The sequence below is a fragment of the Cnephaeus nilssonii genome (genome assembly GCF_951640355.1).
Source record: "Cnephaeus nilssonii genome assembly, chromosome: 6".
NCBI classification, from domain to species: domain Eukaryota; kingdom Metazoa; phylum Chordata; class Mammalia; order Chiroptera; family Vespertilionidae; genus Cnephaeus; species Cnephaeus nilssonii.
Genome location: NC_137077.1, coordinates 75634978 through 75648908, shown reverse-complemented (window position 1 = coordinate 75648908; position 13931 = coordinate 75634978). Strand labels below are relative to the sequence as shown.

The following is a 13931-nucleotide window of genomic DNA, read 5'->3' as shown; positions in this document are numbered from 1 at the left end:
ACCTTGATGGCATAATAAGGATATTTTAGTTTTTAAGTATAAAAAAAAGGAATTCTCAAACATTTGAAGGTAGAAAAGTGACATGACCATTTCTGAAAGACAAATGATGGGACTGGGAGAACAGATTAAAAGGGGCCCTCTGTCAGAATAAAGCATGGCCAGCATGCTAAAAAGGAATTACTATTCTTTCTTTTAATAAAAGTGAATGCACTAGATCTGATTAAAATTCTACTCAAGTGAATCCTACACCACCCACATTCTTTTCTGAAAATACAACTGTAAGAACATGGTTCACTTGTGCAACTTTCCAAAGAGGCGACATTAGTGCAGAAAATTTTAGGAAGAGGTGAAGCTGATGTATACTAAATAACTGAAAACAAGCATGTGCAGGGCAGAAAGTACTAAAATTCATTTTCTCCAACATCACAAAATCTTGATGGAACTATTTATTTTGCATCTTTTATATGCTATTAGATATTAAAAGATTTAAAATATCAAAATTTTGCTGAAAATGGCAAACACTTAAGGGAGCTCCAAAAATCTTTATAGACTAATGTATTCTTCAATTTAAAAGATACAGGCTTGCTAATTCCAATGTGACTACATATTATGGATTAAATTATTAGCTTTAATTTTGTGAGCCAGTTTTCATTATCTGGTTTTTCACTTTCTTATTTGATTATAGCAAAATAAAAATTAAACGCTTATTCATAAATATAGGCATCAAAATTATATATTTCTTATATAGCTGTTTACAGTATTCATTATAAAAGAGAATAATAAAGTAAGTAAAGTATATACATATTTTCCCTGCGCTCTTTCCAAGAGTTTTTATTAATTTAATAAATCTTTATTGTTCAGATTATTACAATTGTTCCTTTTTCCCCCCATAGCTCCCCTCCACCAGGTTCCTATCCCACCCTCTGCCCTTACCTCCCCCCCACTGTCTTCATCCATAGGTGTACGCTTTTTGTCCAGTCTCTTCCCGCACCCCCCACTCCCCTTATCCCCTGAGAATTGTCAGTCCACTCCCTTTCTATGCCCCTGATTCTATTATATTCACCAGTTAATACTGTTCATCAGATTTTTTATTCCCTTGGCTTTTAGATTCACTTGTTGATAGATACGTATTTGTTGTTCATAATTTTTATCTTTATCTTTTTCTTCTTCTTCCTCTTCTTAAAGAATACCTTTCAGCATTTCATATAATACTTGTTTGGTGGTGATGAACTCCTTTAGCTTTTTCTTATCTGTGAAGCTCTTTATCTGACCTTCAATTCTGAATGATAGCTTTGCTGGGTAGAGTAATCTTGGTTGTAGTTTCTTGCTATTCATCACTTTGAATATTTCTTGCTATTCCCATCTGGCCTGCATAGTTTCTGTTGAGAAATCAGCTGACAGTCATATGGGTGCTCCCTTGTAGGTAACTGTTTTTCTCTTGCTGCTTTTAATATTCTCTCTTTGTCTTTTGCTCTTGGCATTTTAATTATGATGTGTCTTGGTGTGTTCCTCTTTGGATTCCTTTTGTTTGGGGTTCTGTGTGCTTCCTGGACTTGTAAGTCTATTTCTTTCACTAGGTGGGGGAAGTTTTCAGTCATTATCTCTTCAAATAGGTTTTCAGTATCTTGCTCTCTCTCTTCTTCTGGGACCCCCATAATTCTGATGTTGGTACGCTTGAAGTTGTCCCAGAGGCTCCTTACACTATCTTCATATTTTTAAATTCTTTTTTCTTTTTGTTTTTCCGGAGGAGTGTTTTTTGCTTCTTTGTATTCCAAATCTTTGACTTGATTCTTGCGATCCTCTAGTCTTCTTTTAGGTCTCTGTATATTTTTTATTTTAGTCAATGTATGCTTAATTTCTAGTTGATCCTTTTTCATATCCTCGAGGGTCTCGTTAAATTTATCAGCCTTTTCTAGGAAATTCTTGAAAAACCTTATAACCATGGATTTGAACTCTATATCCAGTCGCTTGCTTTCTTCCATTTCCTTCATTTGTGACCTGCCTCTATGTCTCTGCATTTTAGCTGCTTCCCTGAGTTGATGGAGTGGCTTTGTGTGCTAGGTGTCCTAGCAGGGCCCAGTGGCTCAGCCTCCCCAGTTACCTGAGGTGGACACTCTTGGTGTGCCCCTTTGTGGGCTGTGTGCACAGTCTTGTTGTAGTTAAGCCTAGATTGTTGTTAGTATCACTGGGGGGAGTTGACCTCCAGGCCAATTGGCTGTGAGGATCAGCTGTGTCTCCGCTGGGAGAGCTTCAGTGCTCACCTTGGATGGGGTGGAGTCTCAGGGCAGAGCAGACAGCCTTGGTTTCCCATCAACCCCGCCCTAAGAGGCCCCTGTGACTCAGTGTCCCACGGCAATGGCTGCACGCACCTCTGAGAGAAGGCTGCTCTTGAGTTTCGCCTGCTGCCAGACAGTCCAGTTTCTCCCCGAATGAGTCTGGGTACCCAAAAGACTTACCCGAAACTGGATTTCAGCGCAGTCGAGAGGTTTTGTTTCCCTCCCGAATGAGAAAGCTAGCTGCGTGCTTGCTGCCTGCCCTCTCCGTGCACCACGAGTAAGCCAGCCGCGTATTCAGCCGCCTGCCCTTTCCACACGCGGGTCTCCGCACCTCTGTCCTCCACAGTTCCTCTGAGTCTCAGTGTCCTTTTCCCTTTCCTTCTAGTTGTAGAATTTCTACTCAGCCAGCTTTCCGGTGGTCCTGGACAATGTCCGCTCTGTCTTCCAGTTGCAGTTTTGAAATTGTTGTGTGAGGCAGCAGTATAGGTGTTTACCTATGCCACCATCTTGGTTTCTCCTCTTTCCAAGAGTTTTAAGCAACTTTTACCCCATGAAATTCCTTCTTTGGCATTTTATTTCACTTAGAAAGTTTCTAGATAAGAGCTAATTATATAAAAAAGAATTCTCTATAAATAACTGAGTTTTAACCTAAATATATTTTTATTGACTTCAGAGAGGAAGGGAGAGGGAGAGATAGAAACATCATTGATGAGAGAGAATCATTGATCAACTGCCTCCTGCATGCCCCCTATTGGGGACTGAGCCTGAAACCTGGGCATGTGCCCTGACCAGGAATCATACTGTGACCTCCTGGTTCACAGGTTAACGCTCAGCCACTGAGCCACACCGGCTGGGCTGAAATTGTTTTTGTGTTTGTTATAAAGTAGAAATCAGATTTACTTATTTGTGTACGTGGCGGGGAGAACAGTACTCTACTCAAAGATGTCCACATTCTAATCCTCAGAACCTATGCATATATTATGTTACATGAAGAGGAGGAATTAAGGTTGCAGATGAAGTTTTTTCCAGTCTGCTGACCTTAAAATAAACAGAGCACCCTGGATTATCCAGATGGCCCCAACATAATCTCAAGAACACTTTAAAGTGGAAGAGGGAGGAAGAAGAGGAGGTCAGAGTCAGAGTCAGATTTGAAGAGGCTACAATGCTACCTTTGAAGATGAAGGAAGGAGCCAAGAGCCAAAATACAGGGTGGGGCAAAAGTAGGTTTACAGTTGCTCCTATGGAAATACTACAATACTTAATAAATAATGATATGAGAATAAAGTCTTGTGTTTCGTGTACTCACAAGTGTAAATCTATTTGCCTACCCCTGTATGTAGGCTGCTTCTAGAAGCTGTCAAAGGTAAGTAAATGGTTTATCTGATAGAGCCTCCAGAAAACATGTAGTCCTGCTGACACCTGATTTTAGCCCAGTGAAACTGATTTTGGACTGCTAATCTCCAGAATGCTAGAAACATTGATGTGAGAGAGAAGCATTGATCAGTTGCCTCCTGTACACACCTGACTTGGGATCGAACCAGTAATGTAGGTATGTGCCTTGATTGGGAATTGAACCTGCAACGTTTTGGTGCATGGGACAGTGCTCCAACCAACTGAGCCACCCAGCCAGGGCACGGTCTTTAATCCATTTTGAATTTATTCTTGTATACATCAAACTAAAAAGTTTTTGCACAGCAAAGGAAACCATCAACAAAACAAAACACAGCCTACCAACTGGGAGAAAATATCTGCAAATGATAGATCTGATAAGGGTTTAATACCCCAAATAAAAAACTCATATAACTTAACCCTAAAAAAATAAGCAATCCAATTTAAAAATGGGCAGAGGACCTAAATAGACATTTCTTCAATGAGAATATTCAAATGGCCAATAGACATGAAAATATGCTCAATATCACTAGTCAACAGAGAAATGCAAACTAAAATCACATTGAGATATCACCTCACACCAATCAGAATGGCTATAATCAATAAATCAACAAACAAGTTGGTGAGGATGTGGAGTAAAGGGAACCCCCGTGCACTATTGATGGGAATGCAGACTGGTGCAGTCACTATAAAAAGCAGTATGGAGGGTTCTTAAAATTTAAAAATAGAACTACCTATGACCCAGCAATTCCTTCTGGGTATTTATCCCAATAAATTCAAAACACTAATTTGAAAAGATGTATGTATCCCTATGTTCATTACAGTGTTATTTACTATAGCCAAAATATGCAAGCAACCTAAGTGCCCATCAATAGAAAAATGGATAATAAAGATGTGGTACATATATACAATGGAATATTACTTGGTCAAACAAAGAATGAAATCTGATCATTTTCAACAACATGGATAGACCTAGAGGGTATTATACTAAGTGAAAAAAATCAGACAGAGAAAGTCAAATGCTATATGATTTCACTTATATGTGGAATCTAAAGAACAAAACAAGCAAACAAACAAATAAAAACAGAAACAGACTCATACTATAGAGAACAAGCTGATGTCTCCAGATAAAAAAGGGGTTTAGGGGGCTGGGTGAAAATGGTGAAGGAATTAAAAAGTACAAATTGATAATTACAAAATAGTCATGGGTATATAGTCAATAATCGTAATATATAAAAAGCCAGGGGCTGTCATGACAGAAACAACCGGATGGACGACTGAAGAGCAGGCTGTGTGGGGCGACCAGGCCAGCAGGAGTGTTAGTGAGGGACAACCAAACGAATGAACAGCAGGCTGCGTGGGGCGACCAGGCCAGCAGGGATGGCAATTGGGGTCAACCAGGCTGGTGGGGGGGGGGGGCAGCTGGGGGTGACCAGGCCAGCAGGGGGTTAGTGAGGGATGACCAGGCTGCATGGGGCAACCAGGGCAGAAGGGGGGACAGTTGGGTGTGATCAGGCCAGCAGGGGGGAGTTGGGGGTGACCAGGCTGGCAGTTAGGGGTGACCAAGCTGGCAGAGGAGGGCAATTGGGGGCAACCAGGCCAGCAGGGGGGCAGTAAGGGATGACCAGGCTGTCAGGGGGGGGCAGTTAGGGGCAACCAGGACAGAGGGGGGGCAGTTGGGGGTGACCAGGCTGGCAGGGGGGGCAGTTAGGGGCAATCAGGCCAGCAGGCAGGTGGGCAGTTAGGAGCCAGCGGACCGGGATTGTGAGAGGGATGTCCAACTGCTGGTTTAGGCCCAATCTCCGGCAGTCAGACATCCCCCGAGGGGTCCCAGATTGGAGAGGGTACAGGCTGGGCTGAGGGGATCTCCCGCCCCCCGTGCATGAATTTCATGCACCGGGCGTCTAGTATTATAATAACTATGTGTGGTTCCAGGTGGGTACTAGAGTTATTGGGGGGGATCACTTTGTAAATTATATAAATAACTATCCACTATGTTGTACACTTTAAATAAATGTAAAATAATATTGAATGTGAACTGGGATTGAAAAATAAAAAAAGAAGAACTAAAATAAAATAAAATAATTTAATCACAGTTTAAATTCCAAGTGGGGCTCTAGTCCATTTTAGGACTATTTATTTCTAGTTCACCCTTACTCATACAGTGTGAACCTCCAGAGACCTAACTTAAATATGAGTGCTTTACCCGGCCTACACGGTCTTCATTGTAGGTAGGCCATGAACTCTTAACTTTTCTCTCACTGGAAATGTTATTCTACTGAAAGCTGTGATGACCTTCTCTGCCCACTCTGTTGACTGGCCAACAGCTGCTTATTCAAGAATTGACGGATGCTTCTGGGAAAATGTAGCCCTAAAAGCTGAGCTCATTTCTCTTGGTTACCATCTTTTCCTAGATATTTGCCCTTAATTTAAACTCCTTGATCAGTCTCTGATGTTCGCAAATCAATTCAAAACAAATTTAAATACACTCACACATGTACACACACACCATACACACAGGGGCATGCATGCATATCTCCAGTGTTTTTAGTTTTTCTCACAAGGAGGTTTGGCCCTAATTATCTAGCTGACTGTTATTGGAAGTAGGTTTCTATCATTTTCTTTACTTTTTGCACATGTAATCCTAGAATATGAAGTACGGCTGAGTGGATACTATATCCTATGTGTCCAGAACCTAATAGGCCGCCTGTCACACAATAAATAACTACTAGGCTAAAAAAAATAATATGTGAAAGTCTCAACAAGTAATTAGAAGGTGTGATTTGATGGTGAGAAAAGAACAGAATCAGTCCAGCCGGCTTGGCTTGGTGGTTGAGCTTCGACCTATGAACCAGGAGGTCACGGTAAAAGTCCTGGTCAAGTTACATGCCTGGGTTGTGGGCTCGATCCCCAGAAGGGGGGATGCAGGAGGTAGCCGATTAATGGTTCTCATCATTGATGTTTCTATCTCTCTCTCTCTCCCTTCCTCTCTGATATCAATAAGAATATATATATATATATATATATATATATATATATATATATATATATTTTTAAAGAATAGAATCAGATATCATTTTAAGATTTCTAAAGGTGGAAAATGGTCATACTGTTCTCAGAAATGACAAAAGTCAAGACAGTGGAAAAGCCCAGCTGATATGGCTCAGTGGTTGAACATTGACCTATGAACTAGGAGGTCACGGTTCAAGTCCTGGTCAGGGCACATGCCTGGATTGCAGGCTTGATCCCCAGTGTGGGGCATGTAAGAGACAGCCAATCAATGATTCTCTCTCATCATTAATGTTTCTCTCTCTCTCCCTCTTCCTTCCTCTCTGAAATCAATAAAAACATTTAAAAAAAGACAGTAGAAAATGAGAAGTAGAATTGGTTGAAAGTTGACTTTGGTTTTTGCACATGGCTGAATCTGATGTATTCATGAGGTACTTAAGAGAAGCTGTTCAGATAACATTGAGGAATGTAGATTTGAAGTTCTCAAAAGAGGTGGAGCTGGATACAGGATTCAAGGTATTTGTTGTGAGGGTAATTACTGAGAGGAAATACAAAGAGATAAGAGATGGAAACTGTGCACAAAACATAAGAGAATACCTAGATATACTTAGGGGATGATTAAGGAGAAAGACCCTTAAAGAAAATAGATAAATGTTTAGAGTAGGCAAAGAAACTTAGAGGAATGCAACTTAATGGAAGATAATGAGAAAGAGAGTTTGGAGAAAAGCAATTATCATGGTCAAATGTGGGTGAAAGGTCAATGAAACTCTGGGATGAAAGACGTCCTAACAAATATCATCAATCTCTGAGTAGTAAAGGAAGGCAGGAATGTTGGAAAGATTTAAATTTTTAAATGAGAATAAAGGTTTAGAAAGAATGTAGATGATTTTAACTGATCATTAATAAACAAATTAATGAACAAATTTGAGGTCTTAAAAGAAGGCAGATAATCAATATTTGAGTGGATATGCTTTGCAAAATTTTGTGACATTTTTCAACAAGATTTGCATCATGGGGTAGGGTCAAGAGACAGAGCTAGTTCTCAGGAAAACAAGAAATTTGCTTATAGACATTTTAAAGATTGATAAATCCTATATAATAAAACCCTAATATGCAAATCGACCAAACAGCAGAATGACTAGTCACTATGACGTGCACTGACCACCAGGGGCAGACGCTCAATGCAGGAGCTGCACCCTAGTGGTCAGTGTGCTCCCACAGGGGGAGTGCTGCTCAGCCAGAAGCTGGGCTCACAACTGGCGAGTGCAGCAGTGGTGGGGGGAGCTCCTCTCCCACCTCCACTGCAGGCAGGCAGTAAGGAGTAAAGGGTCCTGGACTGCAAGAGGGCGCAGGCCGGGCTGAGGGACCCCCCGACACACACACCAGTGCATGAATCTCATGCACTGGGCCTCTAGTATATGGAAAAGAGAATGGAGATTAGGATACAGATTTGGGAGTTATCTACATAGAAAAGACAGTTGAAACCAACAGTATATGTAGATATTTGTGTCGTAAATTCTTTCAATAAAAAAATGATTTCCTCTTACAGAGAAATAATACCTAATCTAAAGTACCTTCTATCTTCATTAATATGTGTAGATTAGTTTTTGAGAACCTGAAAGTTTCCTTATGGTAATTTGAAGAATAATCCTATTATCAGTTGGCTATAAAAATCCTAAAATTATAATTAAAAAGAAGACATTCATAAAACTTGCTAGGATTACAAATGCATTCTTGAGTACAGCAGTTATTGAATCAATATTATGGAAAAATTCTCCAACCCCTTGCTTCTGCATAAGCAAGGCATTATTTGGGGAAATCAGAAACAATAACAAAAGCATATGTAGGGTTACTATTCTACCAGTATAGACTGAATGGCCAAAAAGTTTATAATCAACATCTGTTCTAATTGGTTAAGTGGTTAATGCAGTATTAGTTGTGCAACATTTTAAATATAACTCCTGCTCCAATGATATTATATTCACCAAGTTACTTATATATAACATTTCAATACTACTAAAATTCTAAAGTACATTTTGCATATATTACTTTATCATTATAACAATCTTTCATGACAAAAAAATCATTTGAGCCTCCACTTTAATAATGATTAACCCAGAAACAGTTATTGCATACTTCTTTGTTACTTACTGAAATTATGCTCAAATTAAAAGCTTCTTCTACCAATAAAGTGACCCTGAATAAATTCACCTGAAAACTAAAAGCCACTTCACATACAATACAGCAGTTATTCTTATTGAAATAAAATCCTCATACCATTTGGTGATGCCATAACAATCTTTAATAATATCCTGAAGGACAGCACGATAGAAGAGTGATTCAGTAGGCAGCTGAAAAAAAAATGCAGACATATATAAACACAGGAAACAAATAACAGAAATGAAATCAATACAAGAGAGTTGGGACCATAAGTGAATGTTAAAAACCTGATGTAAAACCTAAGATATAATTTTTATAATTTTTCCATCCTAAGTTAAAATGTTACCAAAGAAAAATGAGCTAACATTCCAAATGGAGTGCTTATCAGTTAAATATGTAGGAATAAACTTTCATAATCATCCAAATCTGTATAAGACAGCAGTAAGACAGAATATATGTGAAAGAGAATGTGGGTTTGTCCTAATGGGGGTGGATTATAGAGGATATTATCTAGGATCAACACCCAGAAAGAGATGGTACTACCCTAAGTAAGGACACATTAAAAATATGTCTGAGGCCTGAATGATCATAGCATTGGCTACTTGTAGGCTTGAAAAAAAGAACCTGGAATGGCCACAGTATCAGAGATTGAAGTCTTGGCAAGGCTTCATTTCCTGGGGAAAAAGAGGTAGGAGGTGTCCATGAAGGTGCAAAGGTTTCCTCAAAGGAAAAAAGGAATGGATGAAGCATGATAGTTTCACAGAAGCAGAAGGTAAAAACAATATTATATAGTTGACCCTTGGAAACATTAGGGTTAGGGGCGATAACCTCCACACAGTCAAAAACCTGTGCCTAACTTTTAAGTTTCCCAAAACTTAAGCTATTCCTCAGTAATATGAGGGGGATTGGTTCGAGGACCGGCTGCAGATACCAAAATCTGTGGATGCTCAAGTCCCCTATATAAAATGGCATAGATCAATGCATACAGTTGGCCCTCCACATCCGTGGACTCCCAACCATGGCTAGAAAACAGTACAGGAATTTATTGAAAAAAAAATCCACATAAAAGTGGATCCATAGAGTTCAAACCCATGTGGTTCAAGTGTCAACACAGAAAGAGTGCACAGAGAAAAGAGCATTTTACTGTAGCAATGCAATAGGTACTTTTAAACCAAGAAACTACGAAATTCATCAAACTCCATTCACATCCCCAAAGACCTGTTAATATTGAGAGTAGAGAAAAATCAAACTCAAAATAATATCAGCAACAATGACCCGCTTCCATGCAAAGTTATTATTAGGAAAAAAAAAGAAAAGAAAAAGAATCAAGAATGGAGGGAAGTCAACAATGTTAACTGCTTTTGAGAAGTCAAATAAGATAAAATCTAAGAACTGTCCAATGACTTGATACAGTTTTAAAGATGAGTTCAGTGAAATGTATATATTCAATGAGTTATCCTTTTGTAACTCCTATTTTTCATCAAAGACCAACATTGTTATTTTCATCTGTTTTCGACCGGAATGTTTGGATTCAGATGGAGTTTAGCACAAAATAAATGTTGCCTGTGTGCTCAGGAAGAAAACCTACTCTGTTGTCCCCCTCCCCCATCTAATGTCAAGTTCCTACACAGTGGGCCCCAGATGCTGAGACTCAAAACACCACAAATTGAGAGTTGAAGGTCCACCGTTATTTCTTGGGTCTTTGCCTGATGGTACTACCTTCTTAAGTCACTGAAGAATGTCTTGTAGAATCTAAATAGAGCACTTTGAATGAACATATGTATCTTTTCTGGATGGTGGGAATAGTGTGGAGGGTGATTCTAGTAAGAATGGCATTAGGAATACCAGCCCCTGTCTCAACTCTTACAATAACTCACTAAAACCAGACATACACACACACTTGAGTGCCCACACAAAAATTTATAACCTTTAAAAGGCACATTTCTTATATGCATTATTTTTCCAAATGCAATTCCTTGAGACTTCAAGTTTCCTTTCCTGAAACATTTCATATTCTAAACATTCACACTTCAAAACATTTTATTCAAAATTTCCCATCTTTAGATATATTTTTCATTTTGAGTAATTTATTTCTGCAATACCCAAAATCTCTACTTTATTATTTGTGTCTCACTTCCCCTCCCCCCAAATATCCTTCGGTTCTCTCACAAAAATGCTGAAATCACTTTTCATCTATTGACACCTACTTTTATATTGTTCTATTAAAATTCAAAGCATTTTGGGAAATATATTATTACACAAAGTGAAATATTAGTATTACAAGTGGCTTACAAAGTTCTTAATTTGATTAGGTGTAAGAGATGGGGACTTTAATTTTATGTGACTTTTATATAAAACTCTTAAAATAGTTAAAGCTCTCCTTTGCCATGCTTTTGAAAATTATACAAAATTATATCAAGATAACTGAGAAATAAGTGTATATTTATATTGTTATTAAAAACCAATTGTAGAAAACTATAAGTAAGACCAAGAAATGCATTTTAACAAGAGAACATAAAGAAATGGGACACAGAAAAATACAAACAGGATGGTATAAATCATCATTCCCAAGTTACTCTGAGTAAATAAGAACTTTTCAGCTGTCTCCTAAGAGGAAGGGAAGAGAGTAATGAAGTGCCTTCAAATGTGCATTCCTGGAATAACTAGGACTATCTATCTTGGTAAATACAGAAGGGGGTAGGTGGGAAGGGGGTCAACACTGTCAACATTTACGCAGCCTAGGCCTGACTATTCCAGGAATAAACTGGATGTGGCTCAGAGTTTACTTTTTTTCCTTCACAAGTGATAAATCAACTTTACGCTTTAATGCATGTTAAAATGGGAGGGAGCAGAAAGAGTGCACCATTAAAGTGTGTGTGTGTGTGTGTGTGTGTGTGTGTGTGTGTGTGTATGACATGCATTTTACAGGTCTTGTGGAAAAGGTACTAAACTGGAAGTTGGGACTCTGCAATTAATTAAGGGAGCTGGAATACATTATTAAAATTCTGCTGGGTATCATGTTATGTAAGTTTGGTATAATACCCAACTCATAAGATTGATTATAACATGAGCAAATATACTTGGGAAATTGAAAAACATCATACAAATGCTTTGGGGCATTATTATGATTAAAGGCACTTTCATCTTCCAGGCTCCTAGGGAACCACTAAGTTGATATGCAGTAGAGGAGTTAAGGGCTTGGGCTCCAGAGTCAGAGATTCAAATCTCAGGGTCCACTACTTAACAGTTTCCTCAAATGTATCACAGGATAATAACAGTACCTATCTCATAATACTATGTATATAGTATGCTTCAGTTGATGAAGAAAACTTTGAATAATGCTTTGTAACCTTTGTGTTAGATTTCAATATTATTTTCATAACCATAATTATTAACTATCCATAAGAGCAACAGTTGACATTTATTGAGCATTTACCATGTGCTATACATTGTTTTAAACATTTTACATTTTTTCATTCATTTAATTCTCACAACTCTGTGAAGAAGGTATTATTTCTATTCCCATTATTACTGTTATTATTCCTATTTTACAGATAAAAAAATAAGCTACAGAGAAATTATGACATGTGTCCAAGGTCACTAAACAGTAACTACTGAAGAGAAAATGCAAACTAGTAGTTGAAGATTAAAGCACAAGCCCAAACAATATGCTCTAATGCCTTAAAAAATTCAGTTTTTATCAATTTTTAGATGGCGAAATTTAAAAACAAAGTTTTTAGTATTGTGCCTGGTCCAGGGTAAGTAAGCACTTAGTAAATGATACTTGTTGCTATTATTTTAAACTATTTAAAAAATTTAAATTGACATATGATTCTTGAAGAGAAGCAAAAGATAGGTTTCTAAAATTTAAGTCCAACAAGAAAAATCTTGTGAAAAGTTTAAAAAGAACTCTTAAAAATAACTTTATAAGTTCCTAGTATGTTTCATGAATCTTAAGGTGGAGGATTAGGAAGTTATATGGATGTTTTGGCGATATTTAACTTCTGTTTTTGTGTATAAACCTATTTGGCTGTTGCAACTAAGGAATAATCAAGACAATAAAGAAAAAAGTTAAAAACAACCAATTGTAATACGTGTTTTGGATTACAGTCAGAAAATAAATTTAATACTATACCTTGGTTTTCTTGCTTAAACTGAGCCCATTAAAAGCCTGATAGTCAGTGACAGCATTCTTTAGAAGTATTTGAAGACTATTTAGTACATTATGAAGAAATAAGACAGTACAAGAGTATAATGTGGAAGTCTTCCTAAAAGTTCAATTTACTTTTTCTGAAAGTTCACTTATATTTTGATGTAAACATATAAAAAGAAGTATAAATTTAAATTTGAGGAGGTAACAAAAAAGAGGTGATATTTATGAAAATCCATCAGGTTTTAAGTTCATCAGCAGGTCAAGTATGAGGAGCACGTGAGAGAAAACCATCGTGTTCATCAGCTGAATCAGATAAACACCAGATAACTTACCCCTTGGCCAACTGCAACCCGCTCCAGTGCCTTTAAGGAGAGAGAGAAAAAAAAAAAAAGACTAAGACAGCTGATATATTTAGTCTTATCATATAAGACTTATAAACATACTGTATAAGGGCTTGTAAAAGTGACATTTAAAAAGATTAATTAAGTGATAACATGTATGTTTATACACTTAAAAGTGTTAACATCATTAAGTAATGTTAACTAGTTTACTTATATAATTTAGGGCTGATTTATAATATACGTGTGTCACATACACAAACACACCCCTACTGTATACAATCCTTGAATTTTAGAAGGCATTAGAAAACAGGAAAGAAATAAAATGACATATTCTTGGCTCACTTTTAGGGTAGCTAAAACAATCAGATAAATCCAGAGCTATTCTTATGCATATACATAGACATTTATATACTACTTTTAACCTATTTTCTTTTAATTTTTTGTAAACATAGAATACATCTCTCATTAAAAAAATAAACAGATTATAGGTAAAAGTTTAGTTTAGAAAAGTACATAGTTTTGGTCTGCAAATTCAACCCAAATTCATACATGATCAAGTATCAAGTAGAAGAGAAAGTAATGCATATTTTTATAATTTTATAC

The 13931-nt window shown here is 37.5% G+C and overlaps 1 protein-coding gene across 5 annotated transcripts in view; it reads right to left on the bottom strand.

Moving 5' to 3' along the window:
* The window catches only part of METTL25 (methyltransferase like 25), a 107944-nt gene that overhangs the window by 30318 nt on the left and 63695 nt on the right, over window positions 1-13931 (bottom strand). For all 5 annotated transcript variants that reach the window (XM_079774502.1, XM_079774501.1, XM_079774504.1 and 2 more), the window contains 2 exons: window positions 13320-13349; window positions 8952-9025 (listed from right to left, as the gene is read on the bottom strand). In XM_079774502.1, the coding sequence (XP_079630628.1) occupies window positions 8952-9025; window positions 13320-13349 (104 nt within the window). The remainder of the gene's footprint in view (window positions 1-8951; window positions 9026-13319; window positions 13350-13931) is intronic.